Genomic DNA, 14,657 nt, shown 5'->3' on the forward strand with positions numbered 1-14,657 from the left:
ATCTATGTCTATTGTATAAAACTTAGAAAAAAACCATCTCAATCCAAAGGGGAGGAAATTGCCCGGGCCTTACCGCTCGGAGGCAGACAGCTTCCATTGTGGTGACCTTCCTCCCCTTTCTGTATGAAAATGGGCTCAGACCATGCCTGTTGCATTTAAATCTGCTTTTCGGATTTGACAATATCACAAACATGTCTCCTCACCCCCGAGGCACTCAGAGTTTGTCATCCTAGTTTTAGGAGTTGGAGGTTAGGGTCTCTGGCTCTCCGTGAAGATTCCCCTGTGTTCCACTGCTGGAAGGTGGGCACGGGCCACGAGGGCCGAGTGACAGGCAGAGGATACAGAGGACACCCCGGGTGCTGGGTGGGGTGAGAGTGTGAGCCTGCAGGGGTCTCTGTGGATGGGGGCAGGAGTCCAAAGGTCTGTGGCCATGAGAGGTGAATGGTTATAACACTTTGGGCCTGTGATGCTGACAAGGAGCCTTCTAAGCCAGAGCAAGAAATTTCCAGGGACCCCAGCTTGGTGCTCTCTGCTGGCTGCCCTGACTCCACCTCGGTGTATCTGCCTGCGGTTTCCTTCTGTCTCTGTCCTTTCAGAAAAGGAAGCCCAGCTGCTACCTGGCGGGGTGAGGGGTGGGGCTGGGGTTGCTCTGAGGCCAGGGGGCTTGGGAGTGGTGTGGGGGAGCGAGGGAACCCAGCCCTGAGCTGCTGCTCCTGCTAGCAGAGGGGTGGGTGGTGGGACCGCAGGACTGGCCTTCCCTGAGCCCAGGGCTGGAAGTTGCTTCTGGAGCCTGAGTCCCAGATCCAAGGGCTCCACTGTCCCAAGCCACATTCATGGAGAAGGAAATGGAGGCCCGGAGTGAGGAAGGGACTAGGCCAAGTGCACGGATATCATGGCCTCCTCCATGCTCCTGGCTCCTCCTGCTCCGGGGCGCTTATGCCTCAGAGTAGACGGGGCCCCCAGCCACAGCTGGCCATGGGGCACTGGACAAGATGCTCAGCTCTGCTGGGCCCAGCTTCCTCCTCTGGAAAGGGGTCTTGTCAGCTGAGGGGAGTGAGAGGACACTGGCCAGGTGCTCCCATGCAGTCCCCATACCCTGTGGCCCGGGCCCTCCACAGCCGCCTACCTTTGCAGGGTCCATGTTGAACTTCTTGCGTCCAGTGCACAGCTCCTTCTCCTTCTGGGCCATCCGGCTGTGGACATGAGGACGTCAGCTTAGGCTGCACCAGGACCCTGAATTACCCTCTCCACTCCCCAAGGACCCTTGCCTCAGCAGGAGCCCATACCCGCTAGGGACCTCCAAGTGGGGCCCCCAGGTCCTGCCTGGGAACCATCTATGGGGGAGAGAGAAGTGCAAGGCCTGGCTCCTCCCAGAACTCTGCAGCTGACTCCTCTGATGGGCCCAGCACGGGCATTTAGCAGCTCTCAGGACCCCGGAGCTGCCGCGGAGGAGGGGCCCTGTGCAAGAAACCGGGGGAGGAGCAAGGGCTGAGCGCGCAGGCGCCAGAGCCAGGCTCCTGGATGCGAATCCGAGATGGGCTGCTTTGGTGGAGTCATTTCCTCTCTCTGGGCCTCAGTTTCCTCATCTATAAAATGGAGGTGACACCACCTGCCTCCCAGCGTTGTTGAGAGGTTAAAGCACCTAAAACAGTGAGGCGTAGGTGTGTTATTTGTTATTGTTGTGGCTGGAACAAGGGAGCTGGAGAAATGGCCACTTGTGTGTGTGTGTGCATGTATGTGTGTGTGTGTCTGTGTGCATGTGTTGCTGGGGGAGGGGAGGAGGCTGGACAGGTGGAGACCTAACGGGTGGCAGGCGGAGGAGGGGAAATTCCTAGGCCCTGGGACCCTAGGAGACCGTGTAGCAACCAACCTTCTTGTTACACAAATGGGGAAACTGAGACCCAGAGAGGGACAGGATCTGTCCCAGGTCACAAAACAGTGAGAATTTTCCATAGAGGCGGTGGGAGTGGCCGGCTCCGGGTTAGTGGTGAGAGGGGTGGGGTGGGGCCAGGCTCCTGTCCTCGTGGGGCCCTGGGCTTCCTTGTCCTTGCCCTTGGGGCTGAGCTTCCCTTCTCCTTGCCCATCCCAGGATGGATGTGGCCAGTGATCATCCGGGGCTGGACCACAGTGGGTCAGGAGAGACTTTGGGTTGGGGGAGGGGAGGACGCAGTGTCTCTCAAGAGAGGGTCAGCCTGGAAGCAGGGACCCAGGCTGGGATGGGGCCTGGGTCACCATGTTCTGGTCTCGTTGCTGCCTCCTACTCCCGGGCCAATCCCTGATTTCACCAGGCCCAGGGATCGGGGGTGGCCCCTGCTCATTCAAGGTGTATGACATCCTTGGGAAGCAACCCTGGCAGTTTCTGGGGGTCCCCACCCACGCCCCTCACCTCTCCTCCGCGCTCTCGAAGCAGTCGATTTGGGCAAACACATCTGCGATCTCATCCTTCAGCTTCTGTGGGGTGGCAGGGGCAGGACAGGGAGAGTCAGGGGTGGAGGCCAGAATCCCGGGGGTTTAAGACCCTAGTGACCACTCCTGGCCCTGGGCGTGACTCTCAAACCTGGCCCCTCTCCCTGACCTCTGTCCTGAGTCCCCAGTCTGAGGGGCCCTCCATGGACAGGTCCCCTCCCTCGATGTCTCATAATTTCAAAGTCCCATGCTAAACTATCACTTCTGTCTGCACCCATGCCTCCACTTGCCTTGGGGAGGGGGAACCCCCAAGCCCCCACCCCTTGCCCATCCTATTTCCAACCTTCCCATCTCTCCCCTCTGCAGCCATGAAGTCTGCTCTCCAGCTGAGCCTACCCGACAAGCCAGCCTCCCTGCTGCCCACCTCCCCCCTGCCCACCTCCACCCTGCCCGCCTCCACCCTGCCCGCCTCCACCCTGCCTGCCTCCCCCGGCTGGTGTCTTTCTGGAGCACTGCATGGAGCCGGCCATTCCCCTGCTCAAATCCCTCCCATGGCTCCCTACTGCTTCCTCAGCTTCTGCCCCAGCTTCTCTCTGGCTTTCCTCCACTTAGTCTGTTGCTCACCCTTGACGAAGTGCCCGCTACATGCCTGCCAGGTACTATGGGGACACCACGCACAGGCAGCATAGGCCCTTTCTCCAGGGACTTTGCAATTCCCCTGGACTTTACAGAAGACACTGAGGCGTAGAGAGATGACACGACATGCCCACCGTCTGACTCCAAACCTGTGCTTCCCCCAGCTCGACCCCAAGCCCATTTCATCTTGACCCTGCAGGAGGCACCCAGTGGCAGAGGGGACCCCCTAACACCTTCCCCTGTCAACCACCAGCACCCCCTGCAGGACAGCAGCATGAGCCCCTGGCAGGCACTCCCAAGAGGCACCCAGCCCTTCTCCCCAGGATCTGTGGGGTGCTGGTGAGGGGCTGGCTCCAGGGGCTTGTCCTGAGACTCAAGGCCAGCATGGGACTTGGGAGCCTGTGTCTGAGCCCTGTCAGCTCCTGTTCATGCCATCTTGGCAGAGCCACTGAGTGGTTGCCCCACAAATACAATGGGGATTTATTTGCAAGTATTAACTGAGCACCTATTAATGCTGCACCCTGCAGGCGGGGGATGCAGTGGTGGGCAAGACAGACCTCGGCTCTGTGTTCATGGAGGGCATAGTCTGGTGGGGTTGGGATCATGGGTGGTCGTAGGGCAATGACCATGCAGAGCACCATCGGAGCAAGGTAGAGAAAGCCTGGCACATAGTAGGTGCTCAATAAAACACCAGCTGAGTGAATAATTTTGTGCCTTCATTCCTCACTGAAATCCTAAGTTTATGTGCATGGGAGTGGGGGTGGGTACAGCCGCTGCAGCCCAGGCAGATGAGACTGCAAGTGCAAAGGCCCAGGGGCAGGGCTGAGCAAGGCACGTTCCAGGAACAGAACCCAGCCTGTCTCAGAATCTGCCGAAACCTAGATGAGCTGACGTCTGAGTCTGATTGGTGAAGTGGTAAGTGCCGGGCACATACTGGGAGTTATCATGACCAGGTGGTCTACACTCTGCAGGGATGAGACCTGGCTGAAGCCTCACCACTGGGGTCAGTGCCTGTCCTGTGACAAAGCGAGTAAAGGCCGGGATGGGGCTGGGCACACAGTGGGTGCCTAATTGGATCGCTGCCTCCCTCCCCGGCTCTCCTGGTCCTCCCTGGGTCTCAGGGTGTCTGTCTGCAGTCTTGCTGTTCTCCATGCTCCTGGCACTGGGAACAAGGCTGATATGGGCCAGAGTTGGCCACACTGTCTGACCAGCAGGAGCTGGTGAGGCGTGTGCAAGCGTGCAGAAGTGTCTGCTTATGGGCGCATGCAGCGTGGCGTGTGTGGGCATGGACATGTGTGCAAGCGTGTGTGGACACGGGTGTGCGCTCACCTGGATGTCCTCCAGGAGCTGCTTCCGGTGCCACTTGATCCTCTGCAACTCTTCTGTCTCCCCGCTGCTCAGCTCCGCGGGCTCTACAGAGAGACAACCGGCCTTCCCCATCACTTGGCTGCAGCCACACCCACTTGCCCTCACTTCTGCAGGGCCTCCTTCCCTCCAGAAACCCAGGATTTGCCCTCTTCACAGAGGCCCACCTCCTCCAGGAGGCCTCCCCTGACTGCCCTGTCTAAAGCAGCCCCTGCTCCCTCCCCTCCTGCCCTGCTTCCTGTTTCTCCCACCCCCTGGATAGACACCCCCCGAAAGGATCTTGTTTCCTTTTATCTTTTCTGTCCCTCCTGTTAGACTCTTGGCTCCGTGACAGTTCAGCTGTTCTATTCTTTTGCTCACTGCTGTGTCCCCAGCACCGAGAAAAAGTCTGACCCGTCGTAAGCACTCAGTTAAACACTTGCTGAAGGCATGCATTCCTTCCCCGGAACTTGAATCCCCTCCTCCACTGACTCACGGGCTCATTATTTATTCACTTATTTATTTGAACAACCAGGAAGTGGCATACCATTTTCCTCACATCCCATTGGCCAGAATGCAGTCATGTGGCCACACCTAGCTGCAAGGGAGGCTGGGAAATGAGCCTGTGTCAGGGTGGTCCTGATGTCCTTACTATGTAAAATGGGGAGGCTGGATTTGGGGGATATTTGGTAGTCCCTGCGCCCAGATACTGAGGCTCAGAGAGGTGAGGTGACTCAACCAAGGTCCCACAGGGAAGTGGTCACTGAGCCAGGATGGGACCTTGAATTGGGCTGACTCCAAAGCCTGTGCTCTTTCATCTCCACTTGGAAATGAATAAATTAAATAAGATTTGTATGTGCTGGCATTCTATGCAAGGTGCTATGATGATGCCCACAACTAGGTCAGCTGTCCTATCTTCATGCTTCCTGGTGGCTTCAGTTTCACCCACAACACTCTCCTTCTCTGAGTAATATGGCCTCCCTATTACTCAGAGAGTCCTCATCCTGGGCCTGGGGACTCTACAACCTCTCCAGCCTTGGCGGTGAGACTTATTCCCTGCCATTCCCAACAAGAGCCTGCCAGTCCAGCCTGCCAGCTCCTCTCTGTCCCAGAGCCATCCAGGACTCGGTCCCACTTCCCTGTGTTTGCCCAGGCAGCTCCTGTACTCTGGCATGCCTTCTCCTGTCTGCCTGCCCAGATCCTCGCTGACCTTCAAGTTCCAGTGTCGGGAAGTGCCTGGCTGCATTTCTTAAAAGTTTTACAAGGATAGACATCATTTCCCCCAAAAGAATGCAGAGGGAATGTTGAATGCTCCCTTTCCCTACTTCTCCCTCTCATGACTAAGCAGGCATTGTGGATGTTGAGATTGAAGCCCCATATGGAGATGGCAGGACACCAGGCTAGATGGAGCCCAGGTCCCCAGGCAGTGGTGTGGAGAAGACTCATCATATTCACCTGGACCACCTATCCATCTGAACTTTTCAACGAGAGAGAAATCAGTTTTGAGAACGTTTCGGTCACTGTTATTCTGAGTCTCTTTAAGCAGCTAAACCTGACATATATCTAATACAGCATCTTCATCTGTGGAATATGAACCATAACCCTTGCCTCAGAGGGCAGCTTTCAGCAAGGAAAGAGCTAAACTTTGTCAAACACCCAGCAAGAATCCAACATATGCTGAGTCCAACATGCGTACAATGGGTGCTGTCTGCATCCACCCTCCTCTTCAGGACCAAGGCACCATTCCCCCAGCTGCTGGGAGGAAAGCCTGCTGATGGCTCCCAGCTGACTCCCTCCCCAGGAACTAGCCTCAGCCAAAGGGAGGTGCCTCACCCAGGAGTCCCCCCGACCAAGGGCAGGCCCTGCAATAAAAAGCCAAGACCGCTTGCCTGGTTTCAGGACCTGCCCCAGTTTTCAGATCCAGAACCTTGGGACTGAAGGAGAGGCTGGGTCCCAAAGGTAGAGTCCTGCAACACTGTGGCAAGTATATATGGCAATGACTCCCTGGTTCTTCCCTAAAAACACCTGTGGCCATTAACTCCAGTAACTGTATGTGGGGGAAAGGGGAATACCCAAACATTCTGAGGATTGTTGGACACAGGGTCCAAGTTGACATCAGCGCTCAAGACTGAAGTGTCTTCAAAGCCACATTTGAGTGGGGGTGCATAGAGACCAGGTGATAAATGAAGTCTTGGCCAGGTCCAGCTCACTAGGGGTCTGCTTGATTCATGGCCACTTTCCTGGTCTACGGATGTAGAATTGGAATGAACATCCTTGGTTCTTGACCCCATATTGGTGCCTTGGCCCACAGGGTCAGAATCATTGTAGTGGGAATAGCTATTGGAAAATTCATGAAGCTGACCCATTGTCCCCACAGTGAAGAGAGTAAACAAAAAACTATATCCTGAGGGGAATGTCAGGTGTGGATGCCACTCTTGAGACCTAATGGATGCAGGAGCAATGGCCCTCGTCACATTCCCAAGCACTTCCCCAGTTGGGAGGATGGCCTGCTTCTTCCAGCTGCTTCCTTTTAGCAGAGAATTATATACTATGCAGAAAACAGTTCCTGGAATGGCACCGGGTCCTGGTAGAGATAGAGTGCCAGCTTGCAGAACATCATGTAACTAAGTAGCCCAGATGGCTCCATCTGACCCACTAAGTCAGAAGGTCAAGCGAGACCAATAGTAACCCTTTGTGAGTGGTACATCCAGGAGCAGGTGCGAGCAGAGACAGAGGGCTCCAGTAGGCTCCAGGGATAGGTGGCCCAGACCCTCGTGACACCCGCTGCTGGTGCACCAGGGCCTATCCCTCTGCTTACACCATGACCCACATGGGTGGGTCTCTTACGACTTTCTGACAATGGAGGAGAATGCCAAGGTTGGCTGCAGAGTGAGTTGGCTCAGAGTTTCGGCACAAGTGAAAACCGGGTAGCTACTGAATTACAGCCCTGCACAAAGGTGTCCTGGAAAGACAGTAGTGAGGGCAAGTCCTCCCAGGGGCCAGGGCTTCAGGCAGGGCACCTGGCCATCCACTTCCTGTGGAAAGAGAAATGGCTTCTTGAAGTCAGAATATCCATGCATCATGGGCAGTGGTGAATGGCTTGACTGCTTTGTCGGAGGCCAGAAAGAAGGAAGATGGGAAGATCAGAAAGTCAGGAGAAGAGGCAGGTGGATGACCCCATGGGAGCAGAATGTCCACTCTGCCAGCAACAGGGACGCATGCTGAGCCCATCGTTTCTCCAGAAGACCAGGGAGCAAATTGATTCCATGAAACCCCTTCTATTCTGCAAAAGTGAACCATCCATCTTGCCTGGGGTCAACACGTGTTGGAAATGTGTTTGCCTTTCCTGCCCACAGGGCCTCAGCCAGCACCACTATCCAGAGGCTTAGGGTGTTTGACCCGCCAACACAGCACACCGCGTAACATCACAGAAGACCAAGGGATGCTCTCGACAGCAAAGGTGGTCTGAAGTGAGCATGTGGCCATGAGATCCACCGGTCCTCTCTGGCATTTCACTGGAAGGTGCTGGCCTGATGGAGTGGAGGGATGGGGCAGCCTTGAGAAGGTGTAGCGGAGGTGTCAGCCTGGAGGTGATATCCTGCTTGGATGGGGCACCATATGCCCTAAATCTACCACCACTGTGTGGTGCTCTGTCTCCAGCAGGCGGTCCACAAGGGTCCAGGAACCAAGGGGTGGGAGTGGGAGTGGCCCCACCTGCCATTCTCCTAGTGACCCACTCTGGAGTTTCCTTTTTTATTTTATTTTATTTTTTTGAGACAGTCTTGCTCTGTCACCCAGGCTGGAGTGCAGTGACATGACCTTGGCTCACTGCAACCTTTGCTTCGGGGGCTCAAGGGACTTTCCTGCCCCAGCCTCCCCAGTAGCTGGGATTATAGGCATATACCACCACACCCAGCTAATTTTTTTTTTTTTTTTTTTTTTTTTTTAGATGGAGCCTTGCTCTGTCACCAGGCTGGAGTGCAATGGCACGACCTCGGCTTACTGCACCCTCCGCCTCCTGGGCTCAAGGGACTCTCCTGTCTCAGCCTCCCAAGCAGCTGGGACCACAGACATGAGCCACCACATCCAGCCAATCTCCGTATTTTTAGTAGAGATGGGGTTTCATGGTGGCCAGGATAGTCTCGATCTCTTGATCTCACAATCTGCCCACCTCAGCCTCCCAAAGTGCTGAGATTACAGGCGAGAGTCACCGCACCCGGCCAATTTTTGTATTTTTAACAGAGACGGGGGTTTCACTATGTTGGCCAGGCTGGTCTCGAACTCCTGACCTCAGGTGATCCACCTGCCTCAGCCTCCCAAAGTGCTAGGATTACAGGTGTGAGCCACTGTGCCTGGCCCACTCTGGAGTTTTTTTCCTCTGCAGGTCTAGAGGTCCTGTTTCCAGGAGGGAGTTGGAGGGGGGAGGACACTTTATACCAGGGGACAAAGCAAGAGTCTTGTGACACTTTAAGCTCACAAACACCTACTCCATGCCAGTCTCTGTATAAGTGCTGTCATTTAATCTTGAAGTAGGTATTTTCCAGTTTGAGACACTGAAGCTTAGGAAGGTGAGGCATGGGAAGTGGCAGTGCTGGAATCCGCACCCTCTTTTGCTGACCCCCACGCCTCTGCCCCAGGAGAGATGGATTCTGAAACTGTTTGGGACATGCAGGGATGGAAGGTGTAAGGGGCCACCTGTGTGGAGACGCAGAGCAGGGACAGCCGGTGAGGCAGTGCTGGAGGCTGGCTCCGGAACTCTTCCGGTAGGAGCTGGCGGGGAGGCCGTCGGTCTCATCCACAGAGAAAAACCAGTCACCTCGGGTTGCCTTGGAGGTGGGCAATCCGATTGTGCTTTGTTTGTTGGTTTTATACACTTTTCCTGTTGGCCTGGGGTTGTGTTTCTGCTCGGGGCGCACCTGCTGGAGGAGGCCGAGTGGATTCCAGACTGGCTGCTTGTCTGAGAGAAGCCAGCGTGGGCTCCAGCATTCCTACAGATGCTCCACGGTGCGGATGGCCAGAAGTGAGTGATGGGGTTCCTGAAGCTCCTCCAAGGCTGACCTTCCGGCTCCCTACGGGGTTTCACCAGCTCCTGGCTCCCACCTGCCCTCAGGGTCCAGGGAATCATTCACACATCCTGTGTTCCAGCCCCTCCTCTGAGCTTCAGATCCGACCATCCCCATATGTATTGGTCACCACCTGTCATTGTGCCCCAGATTGAACTTCTAGAATGCTCCTTCCTCCCTGTCCTCTTCCTGAATTCCTGAGCCCTGAAAATGGTCCACATTTCCCCAGGAGGCACCTTGACACCCACCTGGCTTTCACCCCTTGGGTCTCCTCCACCACCAAGTCCTGCCTAATTCTTTCCCCTTCCAGGGTCCCACTGTCGTCCCGGCAACTATCACTTTGCTCGAGGGGACTTCAGGGCGTTCAGATGTCTCCCTGCCTCTTCTACCCATTCTGGCCCAGTTTCCCATGGCATCCCATTGTCCTGGGGACAAAGACTGCAAATCTCACCAGTCCTCCTGGTGTGTCCCCTCCACGCTCCTCTCACACTGTGCCCCTTTCCTGCCCCAGCTCTGTGCTCAGCCTCCCTGGCTGCCCTTCATTCACTCCCCTGAGCTCTAGCCTTCCGAAAGCCTTTGCGCCGCCATTCCTTGCACCCAGAATGCCCTTCCTTCTCCTCTCTGCCAGCAGACCCTCCTTATCTCCTACTCCAGATCCCCTTTCAGGGGTCCTCCTGGGTTCCACTGAGGAGCCATCCTTGCCCCCACCCCTTCCCATTCCCCACAGCGTTTCTGGGATCTGCATGGCTCAATAACCAAGTCACGCCCTTGGTTAAGGAAGGCATGGTGGCTGAGCACCTATGGTGTGCCAGGCCCTGTGTGTTCCAGGCTCTTCCCATCCACTCTCTCACTGAATCCCACAACCACTCCGAAAGGAAAGGTATTTCTAAGCTCATCCTACAGGCGAGGCCCCTGAGACTCAGAGAGGTGAAGTGTCCTGCCAAAGGTGACACAGCTGGAGTGTGGCAGAGCTGGGATTCACATCTGGGCCCATCTGGGGCTCGGAGGCTACAGCCCTGATGTTGATCTTCCAAAGACTGATCTCTTTTCATACAAATCATCAAACACCTGTCGGACACTAATTCTGGGTTTCTGACAGGGTTACATGTTTGAGAATAAAGGCAAGATGCAGAATGATGCCTGCAGTTGCCCCCGCCCAACCCCTGCAAAGCCAACACTGTAGAGCTGGGGAAACTGAGGCACGGTTCCCAGGGGAGTGGGATTGCATGGGAATAGTGAGCAGGTTGCTTGTGTTTTTACCGCACATAGCTCCTTTCATACTCCCTTGTGGTTGACAAGTGTGTTCGTGAATCCTCAGTCCCCTGTCCCCTTCTGACGGGGGTCCTGTCCCCAACAGGTGGCAACTGCTCAAAGCATCTGAATCCACAGGTGGGTGGTGATGGCCCCGGGCTTGCTGTATCTTACAGGGTGCACATGGAGCCCACTGACCCTTCCTCTATTAAAAAGAGGAGATTCCTCCCCATTTCAGAGTTTCAGGCACTGGTGTAGGCTCATGGGATATGTTTTTTTTGTTGTTGTTTGTTTGTTTTTTTGAGATGGTCTCTCTGTCTGTTACCCAGGCTGAATTGCAGTGGCGTGATCTCGGCTCACTGCGACCTCCGCCTCCCAGGTTCAAGTGATTCTCTTGCGTCAGCCTCCCGAGGAGTAGCTGGAATTACAGGCAACTGCCACCACGCCCAGCTAAATTTTTTTTGTATTTTTAGTAGAGACAGGGTTTCACTATGTTGGCCAGGTTGATCTCGAACTCCTGACCTCTGGTGATCCTCCTGCCTTGGCCTCCCAAAGTGCTGGGATTATAGGTGTGAGCCACCATGCCTGGGCGGGAGATGTATTTTTAATACTAATAATAATGCACACAAATAATAAAATTACCACCACCACCACAGACCCCGTTTCCTTCTCACTTATCTCTGTGCTTCTCACAGCCTCACAAGGTGTGACATGAACCCCCACCCCAAACCCACAGGCTGGTGCTGCCCTTGTGCCCAGGCCTGTGAATGTGCCCGTCTCCCCGGCTCCTCCCCACTTCCTCTTTGTCCTTCCTCTTTCCCATCGTATTTTTAGAAATCTTTGAGCTTGCAGCCCTGCTTCCAGAACAGCTGGCCTCACTTCCCCTTTCCGGGGCAGGAGGAGGACCCATCTCAGGGCCCTAAATAAAGAGGCCCCTCAAAGTCTCAGTAGGAGGGACCTTGGGGCAGAGGGGGTGTGGGCGGAGCTGCTCCCCTCCCCAGCCCCACAAGCCCCACAGGCTCTGCAGAGTGTGGCTTCCTCTCCCCGAGCCGAGCTGGCTCTATTTTTAACTGCACCTGCCTGTCTTATCTGCACCAGCGCAGTGCTCATCTTTGGCCACACTGGGGCTTTGCTGTCTGGTGCTCTCATCTTCCCGGCAGGCCTTGGGGGAGGGTGCCTTACCTGCTTCCGAACACAGGCCCACCTCAGGAGAGGAGGGGAGGCAGCCCTGGGGAACCCTGTGTCACCAGCCTGTCCATAATAAAGGTAGGAAAACAGGCCCACAGAAGGAAGAGACCATGACCACTGGCAGGGTGGTGCAGAGCTGGAACCTGACCGAGATCTGGCTAACTCCCAATCCCCGCTTCCCCAGGCCAGGCCAGGATGATGGCACCCACGTAGAGATGACAAATCGGAACTCAGAGAGGGGAAGTCACTGGGCCACGGAGAAGCCCGAATTAAGACCCACTCTGGGCAACGGGGAAATGACCTTTCCTCCCTCCCGCTGGCCTCCTCCTCCAGGAGGTCTTCCCAGATCTCCTCTGCCCCAGTGGGAAAAGTTGCTTCCTCCCATCTCTAAGCCTGTGTCCATTTGCACGGCTGGGTCAGGGTCCTGCCGGATCTGACTCCTGCCTCTCCACCCCGCCCCCAACGTTCCAGACCAACACCCGTCCCCCAAGGTTAGGCCCATGGCTGGGTCACTGCTGTCCCCAGCACTCCTTAGCACACTGTAAGGTCATTTGTAGAGTGAATGAATGAAAAGACCAACTACTCAATGGAGAACCAATTGACCCCATTAATCCATCGCTGCATTGACCCCATTTAATTCATTTCCTCCCTAGTACCGGCTGAAGCAAAGCAGATTCTCCCCTCCCATGCCCTCTCCACAGCCCCGGCCAACCTGGGGCTTTCTCCCTCAGGTTCTCATCCTTGCTGTGCTGCTGACTGGCCGTGTGACCTCAAGCAAGTCAGTCCTCGCCTCTAGTTCACCTCTGGGAGCCTCAGTTTCCTTATCTGCAATATGGGGACAGCCATCCCTGTAACCTTAGTATGTTAGGACCCCAAAGGACAAAGTGCCCTGCTGGACACACAGGCGGGGGTCTTGCATCTCAGTGGGTGCCCTCCCCGCCTCATCCCCACCCTCCTGTCTGCTGAGAGGGCTGAGTCAGGTGCTGCCTCTTGCTGGGTCTCCCTGTGCCGACCAGGTGCCCCCCAACTGTGCTCACTGAGCTGTGATTTTGGGAACCTCCAAAGCCCACAGGAGAGGCAGGGGTCAGAGAGTGAGCCCGGGACAGGGAGTCAGGGCACAGGGTTTGGTCCTGCCCCTGCCTCAGAGAGGCTGTTTTCCTCCCTTGGCCTCTTTTCTCCCTTCTGCCACTGGGGGGCTGTTGAAATGAATCAGTGGTTCTCTAACTGTGTTCCCTGGTGGGGGGGTGGGGGGAAGGGGGATGCCCAGTGGGTGGGGCCAGGCTGCTCCATGTTAGGTGCATTTGAAGCCAGGGTGCTCCTGGACAAGGCTGAGGTCATCTGGACCTGGGGAGCAGACAGCTCCCACCAGCCTTTAGGTTCTGGAATTCCAGCAGCCGTGTTCACCAGAACCGTTGCAGCTCTGGAGAACACTGACATCCAGGGTACAGAAACTTGGCCCCTCTTCTGGGCCTTCGATTTACCTCCCCAAACACAATCCTGATGTTCTTTTCCTCACCATCTTTGCAGCCTCCTTTCTCCTCTTTCTCCCCAGACACATGGTCCTAGTAGCTGGGGAGGGTTTCAATCAGAGCCTCTGTTGCTCACTCCCGGCCCTCCCCCGGCTCTAGGCTGCGTCCTCAGCCTCCCCAAAGACCACCCCAACCCCCGGCCAGAAAGGGACCTCAAGTTCCTTGTATCACCCAGACAAGCATCGCCGTCACCAACATCACATCATCATCTTAATCACAAGTCACTTTTCTCAGTTCACCTCTGAGCCTTTGGACTGGCCGTTCCTTCTGGCTGAAATGTTTGTTCCTTAGAAGGCCCCTTAGCTGATACCGTCCTCAGGTCCCTCATTAGACAGCATCTTGGGGCCTTTTCCACCATGCACTCCCCTCTTCCTTATCCTGCTTTACTGTTCTTCATCCTACCTGCCACCAACTGACGTAGGGCATCACATTAGAGTCACTGCCTGTTTCTCCCTCTAGAGGACAAGCCCGTGAAGGGGGGAACAGCGTCTGCTTTGCTCACTGCTGTGTGCCCAGCCCCCAGAACACAACTGGACACCTAGGCTGAGCCCACAAATGTTTGCTTCGCGCAGCTGCATTTTCCGCCTGTGCTGTATTCCTTTATGTAAGACCCTGTGAGGCAGGGGCTGCCGTCCCATTCTAAAAGAGAGCACCCTGAGGCCCAGAGAGGTGGACTGCAGTTGCTTACCTGGGTGGCACAGGTCCATTCTGACGCCCCCTGGGGAAAAGATGACCCGTGTTCCTGTCGCTTGTCAACCCAGCTGCTGCTCGGGCTGACCCGGCAAGGATGCGTCACCTTGACTGTAACGGGCCCCTTCCTGCTTGCCCCGCCCAGCCCTGTGTGGGGAGGAAGTCAGTCCGGGCCCACTGGGGTCTCGTGTGCAGGCTTTTGACACAACAGCACTTCCTAAAAACTGGCAGAGTTTTGAGCAGCAGGGACCTTTGCCAGGGAGGGACAGAGGTGGAAACAAACAAACAAACAAACAGATGAAGTGAGGGGAGGGCCACATATAAAAGAGAAAGACAGACAGAAAGAAACACACAGACGCATACGTACACACACACGTACACACGCACAGACACCGAGGGTGATGTTCACTGAGGATGAACATTTTCCAGGGAACCATGGGCATTTACCTGGCAACCTCCTCACATGAATGCCATAGGAGCACCCAACTTGGACAGTCCTAGCAGGGCCCCCTCTGTTCCACCCCACAAGCTCTCTTCCAACTCCCACTTA

At 55.7% G+C, this 14,657-nt stretch overlaps 1 protein-coding gene across 4 annotated transcripts in view; it reads right to left on the bottom strand.

Annotated features, from left to right (window-relative positions):
• Positions 1–14,312, bottom strand: part of CYTH4 (cytohesin 4) — a 32,755-nt gene extending 18,443 nt beyond the window's left edge. For 2 of the 4 annotated variants that reach the window (XM_025398933.1, XM_025398932.1), the window contains exons 1-3: positions 4,372–4,931; positions 2,387–2,451; positions 1,127–1,193 (exon numbers count right to left, since the gene is read on the bottom strand). In XM_025398933.1, the coding sequence (XP_025254718.1) occupies positions 1,127–1,193; positions 2,387–2,451; positions 4,372–4,482 (243 nt within the window). In that variant the 5' untranslated portion in view covers positions 4,483–4,931. Of the gene's footprint in view, positions 1–1,126; positions 1,194–2,386; positions 2,452–4,371; positions 4,932–14,105 lie in introns of those variants that run through there. The other 2 variants (XM_025398934.1, XM_025398935.1) reach the window with 2 other exon arrangements.
• Between the last annotated feature and the right edge of the window lie 345 nt (positions 14,313–14,657).

The sequence above is a fragment of the Theropithecus gelada genome, chromosome 10 (genome assembly GCF_003255815.1).
Source record: "Theropithecus gelada isolate Dixy chromosome 10, Tgel_1.0, whole genome shotgun sequence".
NCBI classification, from domain to species: domain Eukaryota; kingdom Metazoa; phylum Chordata; class Mammalia; order Primates; family Cercopithecidae; genus Theropithecus; species Theropithecus gelada.